The 20,399-nt window shown below is 42.0% G+C and overlaps 1 protein-coding gene across 3 annotated transcripts; it reads right to left on the reverse strand.

Annotated features, from left to right (window-relative positions):
• Positions 1-5,627: 5,627 nt before the first annotated feature.
• Positions 5,628-20,289, reverse strand: cav1 (caveolin 1). Of its 3 annotated transcripts, none has more exons than XR_004657642.1 (4): positions 19,961-20,289; positions 18,857-19,021; positions 10,775-11,570; positions 5,628-5,639 (listed from the first exon to the last, which is right to left on the reverse strand). XR_004657642.1 is itself a non-coding variant. In XM_034879245.1 (3 exons), exons 1-3 carry the CDS (start codon positions 19,994-19,996, stop codon positions 11,229-11,231), a joined length of 543 nt encoding a protein of 180 aa, XP_034735136.1. In that variant the 5' UTR covers positions 19,997-20,289; the 3' UTR covers positions 9,409-11,228. The 3 variants fall into 3 exon arrangements, 1 of the variants encoding a protein (XP_034735136.1); XR_004657641.1 differs by lacking the exon at positions 5,628-5,639 and adding an exon at positions 9,409-10,330 and having other exon boundaries at positions 10,363-11,570; XM_034879245.1 differs by lacking the exon at positions 5,628-5,639 and having other exon boundaries at positions 9,409-11,570.
• Between the last annotated feature and the right edge of the window lie 110 nt (positions 20,290-20,399).

Here is a 20,399-nt window from a genome sequence, read left to right on the forward strand (position 1 = left end):
CTGCCAATCTCTCCAGGGACGGATGGAGTCACGTTGATGATAAAGCAGCAGTATCAGCTCAGAAAAGCTCACACATAGCTTTTAGATTACATAGTCTATTCGTATCCCTGTATCCCGGTGATGTTTTACAAGAGATATCGCTCATCCAGCTTCACTGGCTCCCTATTACGTCCCGCATCAGATATAAATCCACCTCCCCACCTACAAATCCCTCCATGTCCTGGCCCCACTGTACCTCTCCGAACTCCTCCATCCATACACTAAATAAGATGGATAGATAGATAGATAGATATTTATTGATCCCAAAAAAATGGGAAATTACAGTGTTACAGCAGCACACAAAATATACATACATACAATATACATGAAATAATAATAATTATAATAACAAAATATAATAATAAAATATAAGAATGGAAGAACAAATATTTAAGTATATACAAGATCGGAAAAACAAAATGTGCAACTGTTTAAATATAAGTATGCTAAATAAATAAATTTAGCATATAATAAATAAATAAATAAATAAAAAAATGACACGCTTATACATGGAGTCTGGTGGGTTGAGCAGCGTTGCTTTTACGTTTAACAAAAGGATCTTTGTTGACCTCCTTAGAAATCCTTTCCATAATGTTCCATAATGACACTTGGAATATTATCCCGAGCCTGTCAGTGGCAAACTAAGCACTTTTGTGAACGTTAATACAAGCTGGACAGTTGCCCTATTAACTTACATTGTAGCTTGTTTCGCCGCTGCCAACAGCAGCGATCTCGATTAATCTTAGTCAGACATTGTTTTTCCCATCAGTCTCTTACAGTCACAAAAGGAATACGTAGACAGACACAGAAAAGTAAAACACAATAACAATGTAATTATAAAAAATTATATTAAAAACAAAAAAAGAGATTATTAAAGGTCAATTGGACTACGTATTACAACACTAGCTGTTTTCGAGCGGTTCTGAACACAATGGGCTTTTGGCTTTTGGAAAAATAAATCTCCTGTGTGATGAAAAGGATGTGATGTGTTTTGAATAAATACAAAAACAGTGATGTAGGCAAGCAAAAGTCGTAGAGACATTATCCAAGGAATTAAGGACATCATCCCAACGGCTGATTGACAGGGGTGATCTCTGGGAAACGCAGTGCAGAAACAAAACTTGAGACAGAATCAACATAGGAAGATGTGACATTACGTTTTCTCAAACAGATGTGGTAAAAGTGACGTATGATTTCAAAGAGTGCACTGACTTACAGAGAACCAGGTGTGCTGGAGGGAGGGGGGGGGGCACACCGAGCTTGATGGGATGGATCCGTGCCAGCCTTCCTCTTACTTGATGTTGTAGCACGTTCCATCATTATTTCAACATTCAGTGCCGTAACAGCTGACAGAGCGTGAACCAAAATGATTGAGATTGTTTCTTTGAAAATGTTGCATGTGGGAATTTTTCTTTTGTGTGTGTGTGTATGCATGTGTGAACATGTGTGCCTGTTTGTGAAGCCATGTTGTCATTAGTTTCAAAGGAGCTTCTGTAATATATGAAATCATGACCGCAGAGCAAATTTAACAGACTGGAGAGAATGGAGTTAAGGCTTTGGTACAAGCCAATACAAAGAAAAATGCGGCGGTACATCTACATATATACATGTCTATATATGTTATACTCCTGTTTTGTTATACTCATGTGTACTTTAAGTATAAAACGTTTCTAAGAAGTTTAAAAAAACTGAGAAACACAGGTGGAACTGCCGTTAGAATACAGGGGAAAACAAATTTAACAAAGATATATTCAACAAACACAAGATAAGACAAAGATTAGGAATTCTATTGATTTCTGTGTGAGTTCAGACTTGATGTCCAGAAGGCAAACTGTGTGTGTGTGTGTGTGTGTGTCTGTGTGCGTGTGTGCGTGTGTGTGTGTGTGTGTGTGTGTGAGAGAGAGACAGAGAGAGATCGGGGCCAACCAGGGCAGCAGCTTCCCTGAGGGTTTGTTTGTTGAAACCAAATAAAGAGAACATGCTGGAGAACACAGAGGGCAGTGTGTGCGATTTGACCCGAGAAGCTGGCTTTGTAAAAACTGTCAGAAATGTGTTTCAGCCGCAGACGTCTGTTGACAGATCAGGAAGGCTGCAGCTCCTCTGCACTGCTGATGAATGTGCAACCGGTCAGCGCCCACTGATGGTTGGGAGTCACCAGCAACCAGCTGTGGAAAGTTCCACTTCTGCTAACAAAAGAAGGAAAGATTCAGATCCATAAAGATCCAGAAAAATGTCTAGATACTGAACAAGTTGAAGTCATAATTCATATTTCCATCTTTCTATTTCACAAATCAAGAGAAAGGGAAAGAAAAGAACATGTGGGTCAAAACCAAATTGCATGGTTGTGTTTTTTTCTATCAAAGTACAAAACAAGTATGTGCCTTAGGATTAACTGAGTGTAGCTGTCTCATTTAAATGACCAAACAGATCTTGTTTTTCATTTTTCAAAACGATAAAACAACTTCAGGGGTTTCAATCTGAAAACATTTTCCTTCACGTGGTCTGTTGGCTCATATAACAAAAAGGTTTTCATGGAACCAGCACAATAGTCTGACCACTGAACTCTAAAAGACACTTCACTAAACACAAATAAAGACTAAGAAAACTGAATAACTATGGGCAGTATTGCAAATTAATGAGCTGCTTTATAGAAATATTGGATTTGTATGTAATTTTTTCCAACAATCTGAAAAAGTACCGTTCATTTATCAGTAACATAATTTCGGTATGGTTGTTATTATTCAAAGTGATTTTCCAGGACATGTTCTATACCACGGTACAGTATATATTGATATTGTCACACACAATAAAAATACGTTGTAAAAGATATTGAGCTCATTGTAAATATTGTCTTGTTCCAAGCTGCCCACCAGGAGGATGCAACACACTAGAGGTTTCTCTGAATGACTGCTATAGCAGAGCTTTTGTGCGCAACATTTTGATATTTGAAGATCCGTTACATTCAAGCCATTGCTAAATAAGTTGCTAAAAAGCTGATTAAGACTCAGCTCCACACAAGTCTCTCTGTATTCCTCAGAATGGCTGTGTTCAGAAGACTGTGGCCTCCGGTGGCTGTGCCGTGCAGACACTCGAGTAACAATGGTGACGTCCACAATTTCAATTCAATTCAATTCAAATCAAATCAATGCAATCTTCTTTATAGTATCAAATCATAACAGGCGTTATATCAAGATACTTAACAGATAGAGTAGGTCTAGACCACACTATACTAACCCAACAATTCTAGGAGGAATTCCCCCAAGTGAAAGCAGTTAGTGCGACAGTGGTGAGGTGAGTTTTGTTGTTATTACTTAGAATTCCTCATGGAGGCGACAGAAACTACGCACTGTAGTTTCAGCCCAAGGACAAAAGGCCTGTGTTGTTTTTTTGTTTTGCCTTGATTTAAAATGTCCTTAAAATAAGTAAAGCCTTCCACTTTTGAAAGTGTGACTCTAGCTGAGAATTAGATTGACTCAGACCAATCACTACAAAGAGATCCTACTACGCTCTGCGGTGCCCTGCTATGTCCTGCTATGTCCTGCTATGCCCTGCAGTGACCTGCTATGTCATGAACTACTACAAACTACTATTTCTAGTCACTGTTCCATTCTCTTTTATTGTGAGTTATTGCCACTCTTCATTGCACCCCCAACCGGCTCCTTAAGACACAACCTACCAAGAGCCTGTGTCTGTCCGAGGTTTCTTCCTAAAAGGACATTTTTAGAGTGTGGTCTATCGGTAAAGTGTCTTGAGATAACTCTTGGTATGAATTGATACTATAAATAATCCAGGAGGGGCTGATCATATTTCAGGGTTTCCCCATTCTAGCCCCGCCCCTGGTCTTAATCACCAGAAGGTGAATGTCTCAACTTGATGCATTTTGACAGCAACAAATCACAGAGAATGACCAGGAACTCACTCTAATCACTGCTGTGTGTGCAGAGAGAGAAAACAGCTGCTGACCCCTCAGCTCCAGGTGGTTAAAAGCAACAAGGTTTGCGTCATCTATCCGAGTCATCGAGTGAAGAGACCGAACATCATGTCTACCTTACGTTTGTTACATCTGTTATTAGGCTGTTGCAGTTTCTCACTCTTTAACCACAGGATGCTTGTTCAGTCGACAACTACAGAATTTATGTGTGATCTACTGCGGCTACACTTTGGGGAGGAGTTTTATGCCAAACATGTAATAAATCATCTGAAGAGGTCAGATAAAGCAGTCAACACTTCTCTCATAGAAACAATCTTTGTTGATTTATTAATGTTAAATATGCAAACCACACGCCAGTCACAGCATTATGTGATACAACACAGCACAACCAGAGCAATTCTAATAATTACTTTACTTTTACATGGGTACTTGATCAGAGACTGTTTTTCATGGTTTGTGCAGAGCTTCTCAGTTTTAATAAAGGGAAATTTAAATGCCACAGCACACATTTAAAGTTTAGACAGCAGTGTGCTTTAAACTTTCTGGTAACAAACAAGTTTCAAGATCTTTTTGGTCACACCGGTTGTACATGTTCAAAGGCGTGAAAAGCATATAGTAGTAAATATAGCACACAGAATGAATATGGGTTGAATTCCATTGAAGATCAGGTCAGATTTCACTATCAGCAGACGACGCCTACATTTATGTGAGGACTTTTATAAGTGTGTGTGTGTGTGTGTGTGTGTGTGTGTGTGTCTTGTCGGCTCAAAGACAAAAATAAGGGAGAACACACATAATTAAGGATAACATTAAAACCTTGCTTTGCCAGACCACATTGCTCTGGTTTATTGACATTTCCTCAAACCAATCAGAATGGTCTTTGGGGGAGCTAAGCGCTGGGCGGAGCATCGGCGCCTCTGCAAAATAGCCTCCGGAAGGAATTTTTTTTTGGGTGGAACATGTGTACGATCAAAAGTTGTTTTAGTCATTGACAACAGAAAACTCAGATTGGACAGATAGTCTAGCTAGCTGTCTGCATTTACCCTGCAGAGATCTGAGGAGCTGTTAACCATGGTCCTAAACCATAGCTTAAAAAGTTGAATGTCATGTATATAGACTACCCTGACCTCCATCCAACTCCACCTGTGACCCAGACCGGATCACATCAGTGTTGGACCTCACTTTAATGCTCATGTGCATTAGCCAGGTTGAATACTAAGGTGTGGAGCCTGACACCAGAATACTGGAGGCTGTTATAGAAACGTATTAAAAGCTTTAAATGTATAAAAATATTGTTACGACCCAAAGTAGTCTAGGGGTGGAGGACGCAAACTGCTTGAAATAAGAAACTCGGGACAGAAAGCAAACTTTTAAATAAGACAAATCTTTTGTGCCCGCACAACAAGAGGCAACTAAAAACAATCTTCAAAAGGAAGACGACAACAGGCACAGGTATCGTAAGGTTTGGTTCAGAGCAGGTCACACAGCAGCTCCCAGCAGCTCTCGCTACGCTGGCTTCCCCAGAAGCCTCTCTCCTGCACACAGCCATGCTGCCCTCTCATAAGCTGTAGGGCCCCGATCAACGGATCAGCCTCACCTGCTGGCCTGTCATCAGCAGCACACACTTGCAGAGAATCACACACACCTGCAGAGAATCACCTGACACCCCCTCCCATAAGAGGGAACCCCTCCTCTCTGCACCCCCATGGAGCATCATCATAAATTACAAGATCACCATCAGTTCATTCGGTTCCCCACACTGATCCTCCCGTCCAAGCAGAAACTCACTCAAGTCCCCCCAAAACCAGTCTCACCCACGGGACAGCGCATCAGCGACAATGTTGTTGGCTCCCTTCTTGTGTTTTATGCAGATGTTGTAACCCAGGAGTGCCCAGCGCATCAAGCGTTGATTGCTGTTGTACATCTGGGCCAGAAAGACAAGTGGGTCATGGTCAGTGTAGACAGCGACTGTAAATGAACTGCATCCTACATACACGTCAAAGTGCTGTAGGGCAAGGAGCATCGCCAAGGTCTCCTTCTCGATGGTAGAGCAGTTCAGCTGATGACGTTTGAACTTGGTGGAAAAGAAAAAAACTGGATGACACACGTCCCCATCACCTTTCTGCAACAACCCTGCATCAGCTCCAGTGGCACTGGCATCCACCTTTAAGCAAGAAAGGTTGGGCGAGGTCAGGTGCAGCACAGGAGCACTACAGAGGAGAGACTTAGCAGAGTTAAAAGCATGGTTGCACTCCTCCTTCCACTCAAAAAGAACCACAGGACTACACAACCTGGTCAGAGGAGCAACTACTACCGAGAAGTTCTTGCAGAAACAGCGATAGTAACGTCCAGTGCTGGGCACTGGTAGAGAGACAACCGCAGCCACCTTAGCGTCCACCGGCTGAACCTGCCCCTGGCCAACCTGCCTACCAAGGTAAGTGACAGTGGCCTTACCAAACTCACATTTGGCCAAGTTAAGGGTAAGGGAGGCGTCCGCCAGCCGTTTGAAAACAGTTTCTAGACTGGACATGTGACTCCTCCAGCCACTCGAGTAGACCACCACGTCATCCAGATACTCACTGCAGTAAGGTTTTTCCCTTTATTCAGTAGTGACAGTGGGTAAACATGAAAGCTGGGAGAGATGAGGAGTGACACGCAGCAAGGGCTGCAGGTCAGACTTGATCCCAAAGGACCCAGTCTACACGCACACATGGAAAATATGGGTGTCCACATACTTTTGACCACATGTAACATAGTTGCACTTTTCAATTTATCCCACAAGAGGGAACTGTTGCATTGTAAAAGCTGAGGAGAGTCAAGAGACATTATGACAAAATACCCCAGAAATGGTTTTATACTTTCAGGGATCATGCTTTTATTTTGTCAACCTTATATCATTCTTTTCATAGTCACAGGATAATGGAGCCTTTCCCAGCATGCACTTGGCAAAATAACACCCAGGATAGTTTTCTACCCCAGGCTCAGCACAGATATCCACACATTCATAGTCTTATTTATTGGAAATTTAGAGTCTTTAATCCACCTCAACCCCTGGAGAAAACATTCAAACATGGTGGAGAACAGGAAAAAGCCGAGGGGTTTCTTTGTTTGGAGGGGAGAGTTCAGACAGCTGAACCACCAACGAGCCAAAATATCTAGTTAAAACACAATATTAGAGTTTCTGCAAACTTTTGCTCCATAACTTGTATGTATATAACAATCTATGCATGCTATATATTTGACTTATGCATACCATAACATAGAACAGGGGTCTTCAATATTTTTTCATTCAAGGACTCCTTAAAGGAGATTTCTGGCCAATGTTTGCCTTAATCTTGATCGCTATGGATGTGCGTGTACCCTATGATCCTTTGATTCTTCACTATTTTATAAGACAGGTAGGTTTATAGTAAAGATTAGGAACCCCTAAATGATATCCGATAGACCAAGCAAAGTTAACCTCCACCACACAGAGGAGCATTGAGCAGCTGGTGGTAACTTCTCACCCTGGTTGTATCGGGTCATTGCCATTAGCTCACAAGTGCCACTGTCCAATCCTGTCATCTGCATGGAGGTAACAGAGCCGTCTCTGTGTTCTCTCATCCTCCTGTTATGTCTGCTTTGGTCCACCACTGCAAATCACTGGAAATTTCCGTGCAGGTTTTACTCTAGCCAAGACCTTTTGCACCCTGCTCAGGAGTTTTCTGTTGTGACACAGCATGGATGTGTTACTGCAATGACACTTGAGTGTCCAGAGAGTCCACTTAGACGGTTTCTGTCCATGGAAATTAGTCAAATGTTTTTTTTCTTCTATTTTCAATATCTTCCTTTTGCATAATTTCTTTTCTTAATCTGTTTATTAGGGACTTGAGTTCAACCCCTAAACCCAGTTTGTGCTTCTTCTGTGCATCAGGTTTTCTCAAATATACTTGATATTTAAAAAAAAGGTTGTTTATTGCAGTTCTGAAGGTATTTCTTACAGAAACTGTTTTGTCAACTGTACAATGTGACAGATTTCACCCTGTTTCCTAAATTCTGAAAAATTGAAAAGAGAAAAAGTGTTGTAACTCTCGTTTAAGACAATGCAAGAACATTTTTAATGTGTTATAACGACAAATAACATATACATCAACATACATGACAATGATCAACTTTTTCATTTTATTGACCCAAACTGAGCTTTTTGGGCTGCTATCTTTGCTTGGATGCTTAGATTAATATTCACAGTTTAGGTTTTTATTGTGCAGCTAATATAATTTTTGTTTTCATCCAAAGAGTCTTTGAGAACTCAAGTATGCGGCAGCTCCAGGAATAATCACCAGCCAATCAACACTGATTCCTGACTGGTTGCAAAATCTTGTTGAAAGTTTTTGCCAGAAGAGTGGATGATGTATGTAAATAGTAAATAGTCACAAATGTGTGCACATCCCCAACGGTGAGGTGCAGGGCAAAAAAAGGGGCTGAAAACAACTGAAAAGAATGAGATGCCCACACTCTGCTAATACTCCCATACGTTTTATTGTGCTGCAACGTCTCGACCCAGCCGGATCTCCCTCATTCTTTTCACTAGGAGTCAATGATCAAATTTTACCAGCCATGGCTGGTAGATGGCGCTAATTTTGAACCCTGCACAAACATTCCAACCATGTGGTTGGAATGTTTGTCTGTCCACTTACTTTTGGCCATTTAAAATGGCTCTGTGACTCAAATTTGAGAGGACTGGCTACTAATAATGTATTCATCAATTGAAACAAAAACCTGGACGCGGCATTTTAAAGCTCACATTGTTCTTCTTTTCTATTGTATCCATTGTATCCACAAATCAGCCTTGAATGGTTCAAACAATGAACCACTGTTAAATTGACTTCATCCTTGAACATGTTACTGTTGAACAATAGTTTACAGCGAGAGTCCAGGCTTGCCTCAGGCAGCATAATTATGTGCTTGCCTTTACTGGAAATGAACTTCAATGCAGCCAAGAGACTTGATTCCAGTCTCATGAACATTGCCCAACACATTCATTTGTTTACCGAGTAACCATGGAAATGTTGTGCCAGGCTCTGGGAGAAAAAGAAGCCCATGAGCAACTCTAAAGGCTTTACTTGCACAGACTCAGATACAAATACTAGAGATGGTTTGGAAGGGGGCTGCTGCTGGAATTTTTTTGTTCAGCTGCTCTTGCTTTAACTTCATTCTTATGTATTTTTTTCCACGAGTAGCTTTAACTGGCTGGTTCCTGCAGTACAGATGAAGGAAACCAGTCACCAAGTTTCTACTGTTAATCACTGCACAATCAGATTTGCTCAGTGACTCAGTATCACAAGTAAAAAAGAACAAAAAATCTACTGTGAATATCTGACTTTAATACAAGTCACATGCTGTTAATCACTTTATCCATCTTGGGAAAACAAATGATAATAAACAACAACAAAAGCCCACTGGATTATATTAAATTTTAATGTGCACAGCGTGATAATGTACATTAAAAGCAAGGAAGGAAAAACATATTTTCTTATAAAAAATATCACCTTTGGAGCTTAAAAACACTCAATTCAAAGAACAGGTGATAAGATATTAACACCTCTGTGAGAAGACAGAAGGCAGACTGCAGGTGACAAAGTCAAAGCGAGCTTAGTGTCTCAATAGAACATAACCCCACCCACCCAGTTACATGAACCCCACCCAACCATCCCTCTCTTACCCCATCTCTGGGCTGGGAGGTGTCAGTTTGATGCTTTTCAGCATTGTGTCCTTAGTCAAGAAGCAGGGCAGCAGAACCAACCAAGTCGAGGAAATTAAAAACAACAACAACAACAACAATTTGAAGACAAAAAAGGGGGATGGAGCAAACTTGTGACCAAATAAAACATTAAAATGCACTCAAAACCACACGTTCCATCTCACATTATCTTTATTCCAATGCATTAACCTTTGTAAGTACCACAGCGCGAAAAAAATAAAACTCCACACAAGCTTGTAACCGCACATCCTCAGTGCAGTGTGTGCAACAGTAACTGCTAGTACTCTACTACCTTTGCAAATAAAGACAGGCGATCTTCATTAGTGCCATTCACTAACAATAAATTACCATAGATTAGTGCACTGGAATGAGGACATAGCTTGTTAAGTCTCATTTTCTGCATCAACACCCATACAGTACATACAGGATATTAAAACAACGGTATTGAAGGTAAACCCTCGAAGTTCTTCATATTCATAGTGTGGACACAAAAAAAAACATTCACTATGGAACTATGGTGATGTGCATTTAAAGCATGTGGCTTCACTGAAAGATGAAAGGCTAAATTGGTCAGAAAGAATAGTCTTTGCTCAATTCAAATGCTAACATTCTCTGTCACACTTATGCATCATGAGGATAATGGTGATGAAACCTGCACTGGATTTTTTTTTTAGGTTGGAGGAGAAGTAAGAAGCTGAGGCACAGAGCGAGTGAGCTGCAGTTCTTTTCTGCATTGTAAGGCTGTGTGGCGGGGCGTGGCGCTGGCGGACGGCGAGTTGCTGGGAAGGCGACGCAGGTGCATGCAGGAACGAGGGCAGGTTCAGTGTGTCAGACTGCTGGGAGGGGAGGCCGGGCGCAGGGAGGGGTGGGTGGGTGTGCGGGGGGCAGAGGGAGGGGTGTTGCTGAGCTGTTTGGCTTGTGGGGTTGTTTAGTTTTTGCTGAGTTTGGCATCGCTCATTTTCTCTCTGCTTTGACCTCCCTAACCCCGACACCCACCCATCCTGCCCTGCACAATGGCTCCAAAAAACAAATAAGCGCGAGAGAAGACGGTGATACACCCTGACTCTTCACATGAATCAATCGAAGTGATAAGCAATCCACTGAAACGGTAAGAATGGAAGGAATATACATCATGTGGCAAAACAAATATGGAGCTTGGTTGCCTTCTTGACAAAGTTAACAGTGAGGAATATAAAAAAAAACTAAAAGACAAACAAAACACAAACAAAACCCCCAGAGATCGACCCTTTCATTTCCTGTGCCCACCCGTTTGGTAACACTAACACTGGAGAGAAAAACAGTTGGGGGGAAAAAGGCAAGATCAGATGCCATGTGACCACACCCCTTCTCTTTCAAACAACCCCGCCCAGCTCTGGAAAGGTCTCACCTCTTGTTTTCCAGAGGTCTATTTTTCTTCTTCTTCTTTTCTGTTCTGACTTTCCCTCCATCCGTGTTGCTCTAGCCCTCCCATCTTCCCTCCCCTCTTTCCGTTAATCCTCCTCCTCGTCTTTGTGGATGCTACACCTCTTTGATTGTGCGGATTCGGACGCTGCTGAAGCACTTGCCCATGGCCTCGAACAGCGGGTCGCAGAAGGTGTGCACGCAGATGGAGTAGACGCGGCTGACGCAGTGGATCTCGATCAGATAGCTCTTGATGCACGGCACCACGGCCCAGATGTGAATAAAGGACAGGATGGCGAAGAAGATACCCCAGACCAGCGCCAAGGGGATGCCGACCAGCGCCGTCAGCAGCCGGTAGCACCAGTACTTGGTGACAGTGAAGGTGGTGAAACTGGCTTTCCACACGCCGTCAAAGCTGTAGGTCCCTGCAGGCTCGGCGATCACGTCCTCAAAGTCTACCTGATAAAGAGAAAGTGGAAGAGTAAGACACTTCTGGCATCCAAAATCATTGTTACCTACATAGAATAGAAGAGAATAGAATACATCTTTATTTTCCACCAGGGTGGACATTTTTCTTTGGCTCACCAGACATAGTAAGATAGATAAACATACAGGCAACATCTCAGACATACTAAGGAAAGCTCATTGTGAGACCTGCTCTAGTGGTTGTAATTCTGCATCAAGGCTGAAGGTTGGTAAAGAGACTTCAGATCCAGTATTAGGGGACCAATAAGGGGTATATTAAGGCATCCATAGAGCACCATGTCATGGGACCTTTAAGTATTGTAAAGTGAAAAGTAAATACAAGTAACCATCACACACTAACGTCTTCTGTCCTGTATACAGAGACACTTACTCACATTAGACTCGTCGCTATGGCGAATACCTTCATCCACCGCCAACAGTATTTCACAAGAGCCCTAATATGGTGCAAATTAAATCACATAGACTTTATAATTCTTCATTGTTTCCTCATACATCAGCTGCTTCACTCCCTGTTTGTATGTCAGTTTGTTGAGAAGGAGGGTAGGATTCCAGGAAATATTCACATCTCTCCTCCTGATGACTGGTACACAGTCAAACCACCATTGCCCCACCCAAAATACTGATTTCTACACATTATCTCTGGCATCTGTTTTGCTTTCTGCAAAGGATTTTTGTCTCCAATCATTGCATCATAGATAGATAGATAGATAGATAGATAGATAGATAGATAGATAGATAGATAGATAGATAGATAGATAGATAGATAGATAGTTAGATAGTTTGGATGGGTGACATTAATGAATAAAACAGACGTCATTCTGAGGCAAAATTTGGACCAAAATGGACAAAAAAAAGTAGTTACCTTTTCAGTTATTCTTATGTTAAATGATGGCCACAGATGAACCAGATGTAGCCAATAAACAAGTCTGCCCGGTGGTTTGAAGACACCATGTCTGTTTGACATCTAAATAATTATCAAGCTATATGGAGAAGCTGCTGTTGTAAACATTCAGCGTGTGGTTTCTTTGTTAGGAAGGATTCTGTAATGCACTGGATGTGGTGGGTTTTACATTTCTGTTTTCTGTGTGTGGAATATACAGAAGGATGACTACCCAGTTAGTGTGACCAGTGATGGGCAAACAACAGACACACTGCAACCTCACAGAAACTCAAAGTTCCTCCTCAGAAAATCCGAGGATGAAGACATGTCCAAACCCCCCCTACCGTGCTGTGTTTTAGTCTCAAACACATCTCTCAGGCCCTTAAATGTGACAATTTCTGCAAGTGTCCCACCAGGGCAACTGTTTAAGCTACGGACGGAAGAGTAGCAACTCCCACACTGTAAACACAATGCAGACTCTCCCTCTCTCTCTCATCCTCTCCACAGGCTTCTGAGCGTAGTCAATGTTTATTTACAGTTACCTAGAAACAGTTTCTCGTCTAACAAACTAGAGTTGGGCCACTGAGGGCTGATGGCTGTAATATCGATAAGTCCCACAGATATTATACAGTGTCAACTGACAGTGAAATGGAAAGGTGAAGTGTTTCATTTCCAAGTGAGGTACTATCAACTATATGAATGATGTGATGCTCGCCTACTTTCACAAACTAACTGTTAAAAGCACATAATGGTTTACTTTTACTATTTTAAAATGGAACCAAATTCTAGTTAGACATTTTGGGAAGTTTGCTTCTTTGCTTTATTGTCCAAAGTTAGAAGGAAAGACGGATACCACTCTCATATGTGTCTGTTAATGTAAAATGTTAAGCAAGCTCCAGCAAGGAGATACAGCTAGCCTGGTGACTTCCAAAGGTTAGCAGCACCTCTGAAGCTCACTAATTAGCCTACTCATTTTTAAAAATGGTTAAAGTGGACAAACTAGAGTGTAGAAACATCAAGTTGTGCATACACCTTGTAAGTCAACGGGGTTGTGCGAATTAAAGCTACTACGGCTCATTTCCAGCCGTAAAACCACACTTTAGATTAAACAAATGAACAAGTGAGCTGTAGAGGCACTGATAAACCAATTTTTCTTCCTGTTTCCACTGTCTCATGGGGCACGTTCAATCTCGAAACAGTGTGCACTGTGTTGCTACGGTTTCCGGGCTTAATGACCTGTTTCCTCGGAACTGTGTGAAACGGTGAGCAACGTTGTGCAGCAGGCTTTGAGATGCGTTTTCTCTCGTTTGGTGTGTGTGTCTCTTGTTTATTGACTGTGTCACACGAGAAACCCAATCAGCAGAGACGTGTCTGTACACTCGTTGTAATGAAAAGGCAGATTGCTTGTGCACACAACAAGTTTATATTGAAATGGGGAAACCCTGTTTCTGTTTAAAGGACCCCTGGCATGAAAATTTCACTTTTGGAGGTTTTAACATTAATATGAGTCCCCCAGCCTGCCTGCGGTCCCCCAGTGGACAGAAATGGTGATAGGTGTAAACCGAGCCCTGGGTATCCTGCTTTGCCTTTGAGAAAATGAAAGCTCAGATGCGAATGGAATATTTTCCTTTATGACGTCATAAGGGTCAAGGTTACATCCCCTCTCTCTGCTTTGCCCGCCCAGAGAATTTGGCCAACCCATGAGAGAGAGACATCATGGCTTTCAAACGAGCAAAGTGGCAGTTGGTCAAGGCTACACCACCAGCCTCCACCTTAAAGGGACAGTTCAAAATCAAAATGCACATTTTTCTCCTACCTGTAATGGTATTTATCAGTATTTATCAGTAGATTGTTTTGATTTGAGTTGCCCAGTGTAGATATTTAGGGTAGATATGTCTGCCTTTTCTCTGATATATAGAATACATATAGAACTGTCTGACTGTCCCTGTATATTTAACAGATATGAAAGCAATATGGATCTTCTGCAAAACTCGGCAAAATAAGTGCTTTTCCCAAAAAAGGAATCTGCCAGGGCAGTAAGAACATGGAGAGAAGTCCAATTCTTTTACTCCAAGCAGCAGCATAAAGCGTTTCTCACAGCACCAACTGGCAGAGCTCACGACAGCCTTATAATATAAATCTGACTGCAGCCACAAAACCAGCAAGCCGTCCATTTAATTTTTCCACAGCTACACATTTTAAAGTGGACCCACTCTGCTCCAGTTTCCAGAACTTTGATAGAGACTAAATGAGGGCCTTCTGCAGACAGGCACAAACACAGCCACAGCAGGATGGTGGGGAGATTTGACTTCATAAAGTCAAGCAGTTTGTGCTTTTTTTCTTTCCGTGCTTTTAGTTTTCTAAATACTGTTTGTAACATTATAAGGAAAATTGTCATCATTACCTGATGTTTGGCACTTTACTGTGTGTAAACAAATCTCTTTTAGGTTCGACAGTTTCAGAATTAGTTAGATGTGAGTTGTTTTTTTGCTACGTAAAGGACCAGCGTATGGGATGTAGGGGAATCTTTGGCAGAAATAGAATACGACTGGGTTAAAAAAATTGATTCTCCAATTAAAATTTGAGTGATCTGATATTGATTAAAAAAATCTCGAAATGAATCTAATATGGGCCTTTTTCCATCATGTACTGTATGTAGTAGGGCATTCCGTGGCTGGCCAGGAGTTACAATTCCACAGTTTGGCTACTATGTTCACATTAAGGGGTTTCTTACTTGTACAAAGTACAACATAAGTTATTTAGACTTCAGAGGGTTTTTATTTCGTTGTATTCTAATATGAGGTTTGGATTTTGGCTAAAATGTGACTAATATAATCTAGAAATCTCCATGTACATCATTGGCATTTGAAGAGTTTTGTCCAAAAGAAACTGGAATCCACAACTTTTTGATTGAAGTAAGGATGTTTTTGAAGATCCCAAAAGTCCATGTTTTACGGGATTCCTCAAGATTTAACAATCGTTGAATGAGAAAATTCAATAATGTAAACATCTGCAATGTAAACATTAAAAACACCAAAACATTGTCTACTTTTACTGCAGCAGCCCAGTTATGCTGGGTCAAAGCACGGGCCTTTGTGGTCCAATCAGAGTTTGATATGACAGAGTCTCAGGGTCAGCATGTGACCAGTTGGCAAGGCGACTGTATTATTGAGTAAATAAGGCGATGTGCTATTTCCAGAGCTCTATCTTCAGGCTGTCAACTATGCTTGAGTAGACAGTGCGTCGCTGGAGGAGAAGGGCAGACTGTCTCACATTAACGGACTCTGTTGTTGGTTTGAGGGCTTTAGTATTCAGAGGAAATGTTTGAGTTGCTTCAGGAGAGAGATTTGGATGATTGGCAGCGGAGAGACACAGTATGCAACCAACGGCAACAGACTGCTGGCTCATCTCACCAATGACTTGCACTATAAATTATTTCATTAAAGTGTACTTTTGATTCAGAAAGCTACCAAAAATTAGGAATTTAACACAAGTTCATGTATCTCCTATTAAAGCTCTGAAAATAAATGATTTTTTCTCTTTTTTTCCGGGTTTTAGCGATAACTACTTGCAAAAATACCTAATCGATTTGAATCAATCTGTGAAAAACATTTTTTGGAAGCTTATTCGTGCAATGCAACCCCTTCTGTGGGTATATCTTTGTGATGTATTCATAGTTCAGTTAGTTTTGCGTGACATTTGGCTGTAAACAAATCCCCATGCACAGGTAACAGACTTTCTCACAACAATGACTATAAACTTATAATTAGATGAGCATCCCAGAATGAGATGGTCCAGTCAAAATAAGATCAAGAGTCACCTAATCATGGACTTTGCATTCCCAGAGGAAGTGTTTTTACACCTTTCAATTTGACCATCAGGACTTTGGATCAAACTTGTCACAGTTCTATCTAAAATGATGTCTCCACTGGGGACATTTTCACTCCACTGATCCCTCCCTCTCTGCTATATAAAAACCCACAAATTCTCGAGAGGAAAAAGGCTCTCTTCGAAGAGCCAAACTCCACATGCATGTTAGTAATGGAACTTGTTTGATGTGGCCAGGTGATTGAGGCCAGCTGCAGCAGCTACATGAGGCAGGCTTTTCTTACAAGAAGGCAGTGTGTGTCTGTGAGTGCGTGTGCATCTGTGTGTGTGTATGTGTGTGTGCATCTGTTCATGCACCACATTCAGCACGTCTGCATGCAAAGTACACACATTTACGTGTGAGTGCTGTGTGTGGTTGGGGGTGGCCGTGGGGACGGGGAGGGAAAGGGTGGGGGGGGTGGGGGGGGGGGGGGGGGGGCAGATTGCCGACTGAGGGTTGCTCGAAGGGATTCCCTGCTTGTGCTTTTCATTGGGGCGCACCGAACACACGCTTCCACTTGGCAAGACTGTTTCATTGACCTCAGAGCACCTCAGTGTAGCTGTGTACAGCACACTGTAAAACCATCAGCGTTTTATTCTCTTTTTCGAAATAGTTCAGAGCAGTGGGGGATGAAATATTAAGAGTCCCACTTAAGAAAGAGTGATAGAACCATGTGAAAAATACTCTGTTGAAAGTTACAGTCCTGTGTTCAAAATGTTAGTTGGCCGAGGTGCAGTTTAACATTCTGTTGGGTGATTTATCTTTGAGTATAAGAATGTGTAGTCTTTCATATGCTTATTGTACTTTTACATTTTTTAATCTGTAGCCAGTTACTGTAACTGTAAATCCTTGGATTGAAGATGTATAACATAAAATCAGACTACTTAATTAAACTAAAAGTACATCAGAACTCTAAGTGCAGTACTTGAGGAAATGTGCTTACTTGAAGTCTCAGGCTCTGAACAGTTCCCCACAGCCGTTTGAATTTTTTACAGTGTACACACACATGTCATATGTCATATAATTTCACCAGCGGTCTGTTGAGTTGATTAGAGAGGGGCGGGACAGTCATAGAGAGCTGCATTCTATTCTGAGACTGGAAGGAGAGTCTGACTCACTATCACAATGGAGGAGAATTGGGGGGGAGAGAAAGCAGAGACTTTGGTGAAACTGTTCATGTGGCAGAACTGGAAGGAGGATATACTAGATATCTGCTGTTCAAAAGCAAGACTGTGTAGGACTTTGTCTCCTTCGTTCATAATCCAATACACTAAATGTGTCCTGTTTCACCTTGCAAAAGTGAATTAATCCCATGCGAACACATTCCCGTACATTTCACATATTTGTCACATGAGGAAAATTTACTGATGGCACATGTGGTTTTCAGACAAAAATTCAGATCATAAGAACACATATTTAACATGTGAAATGAAAGCCATCTCACGTGAATCAACACTTCACATGTGGGGAAGTTACCACATGCCAATTAAGCTGATCTACTAAGGATCACTTCTCCAAACACTTAGGTCAAAATGTCAGACCGTCTTAATCATTTGGAAGCTGACAGCAGCTGATAAAGATCAACACATGGACAATTGCTCCTCTGAACTACAGGCATGTATGGAAGAAGGGAGAGAGGGAGGAGAAGAGTGTAATGGAAGGAAAAAAGGGAGGAGAGATGGGAGTGGTGAGGGATATCCCATCAGACTACTACTTGGCTACTTGGGTGTTTCCCTGTTATAACAAGGCAGAGTTCAGGCATTTCAAAGAGCTGCCCCCTCCTGTTCCATGCACTCTTATGAAAAAGAGTGCCCCAGCAGAAGAGAAGGGGCAGCCGGGCTCATACAGCTGCTGCTCTCCGCCACTATGCAGACGCGTCAGGTGGCATCCACCTCCTCTGCTCCTACAACCTCTCTCCCTCGGCTAACTCCTTTAAACAAAATAAACACTCCGTATTTATGCGGCCAGGCTGCTCTCTCTTATGGAAAGAATTCTACGTTCCCAACAGCAAGGCGTGTGCAACAAGGACTGTGGGAAATGTGTGTTCCATCAACAGGAAATTGGTAATGTTTCCTCTGTTGGAGCGAAGATGTTCAAGTTATTAAGTTGTAGACGCGCAGATATTGACACGGGCATAGTTTGCTATTGTATCGCTTCAATGGGCTGTTACTCTTCAAAACCTTTTTCCTAATAGGGGAAAGTTACTGGGGGGGAACACTGCAGGAACCACAGCGCCCAATACAGTGCGCAAAAGAACTGCCGTGCGCCTCTGACGCGCACACCCGCACATAACGCTATTGACAGTCGACTACATTTCGGCCCAGTTTATCTCAGTTTACAGTGATTGTCTGGCGCCTCCATTGAGCAGAAGTTAAGTGCAAACTCTGCAACAGGTATTCTGGTGACGTTATGGTTTCAGTTGCCACGGTAATAGAGAAAAGCACACAGCAGCGGCATGTTTAACCCCAAATACAAAGCTCAGAAGTCAACAGCCTTCAAGTTTTAACTCACCTTGACAACATCGTCGTTTATGCGCTTTGGGTCCCGGTTGACCAGGTCAATCTCTTTGGTGTGGACATCCTCCATCGTCTTCTCGTTCAGACTGTCGTTGTCCATGTCTTTGTTGTTTGGTTTGTATATGTTCCCTTGTTTTCGGATGAATGGATGCAGAAACTCCTGTCAGGATCCGGAGAAGGCAGAAAAAGAAGAGAGTGAACAGGAGGAGGGATAGTGTGGAGTGCTCTGAGAGAGACTGGAGCTGAGTGTAACCAGCCTGCCCCACAAACAGGGATGGGTTTAAATGAATAGAAAGTGAAGCACCACACCCCTCGATCCAGCCACAAGGGGTCCTCGCCACCCGGAGAGAACTCTAATATCCTGGACTGATACAGTTGATTCATGTACAGTACATGTACAGCAATACATTTAAAGGAAATGCGTCAAAGCGCATGTTGCAAATATTAAATCACTCTCTCTTGACTAGCAGTTTTTAAACTATATTTTGGATGTTTTATGAAACAAATAGGGAATATAAATAATCTTATTAATGAAAATATGGAAAGATTTGAGGAAAATGTTTGAAAGCAGTTTGGGCTTCCGTGTCCATTGCCTTAAAAACGGAGTGCGTAAAGACGTCATTGGTCCCCACAGTACTGCTGTGTCCTTCGTGAATCTTTAAAGCGCATTCTCATTTACACTTACAACCGTATAGCTTATTTGTGTTTAAGCATGTCCATAATGTAGAACAAGGTTTTACTCTCCTTGGCGCTTTTACGCACGAACATCGAATCATTCATGGTTGATGCGTAAAAATGACCATCGGTTGTTCTTAGGGTTAATAAAGGTTTTAGCAGCTCTAAATCTCACACACACATGCTAATGTACACTCAATGACACTTCACATTCCCCCAGCGTGTGTGGGAGAAGCGGTCATGACTAGGTGCCAAAAAAGAAGATAAGAGACCTATAACTAAAAAAAACAAAAAACCCATCCAAATTCTTCTTTATGAATGCAAATTGTGAGCGAAAATAATGAGTTCTTCGATGAAGAAAAATGCATGTCAGCTAAAAACTTTCACTGAAAAATATGCCAGCTGCATGAGAGCCATACTGTACCTCTTCTTTTTCGCCGTCCTTCAGTCCTCCTGTCATTCTTCCCTCAACTTTGCACAGATTAGCGCGGCGAAACAGACAAGAAGACAATATAGGAAGCAGAGTGGGAGGCGTGAAGGCAAACTCAGAGGACTGGGGCTCTTCTTAGGGACCTGTATAGTCATCTAATTCCTGCCCTTTTCGCTGAACGTGACTAGAATTTAATGCCAGAGCTATGAGGGGAAACCTCAGGCGTTTCTTCGGATCCCGCCGAGCGCGTCCTCGCAGCCCGGGAGTCACCTGTGAGCCGAGACAGGAGAGCCACCCTGCAATCTGCCAGACTGGAGGAGAGACTGACGTGATCACAAACTAAAGTGGTGTTGTAACTTGCGTGGAATTACTTTATTTGAGGATCAGGGAAGAGTATACTAACCTTTTTGTTCAGTGAAATGTGGGCGTTAAG

The sequence above is a fragment of the Etheostoma cragini genome, chromosome 8 (assembly GCF_013103735.1).
Source record: "Etheostoma cragini isolate CJK2018 chromosome 8, CSU_Ecrag_1.0, whole genome shotgun sequence".
NCBI lineage: Eukaryota > Metazoa > Chordata > Actinopteri > Perciformes > Percidae > Etheostoma > Etheostoma cragini.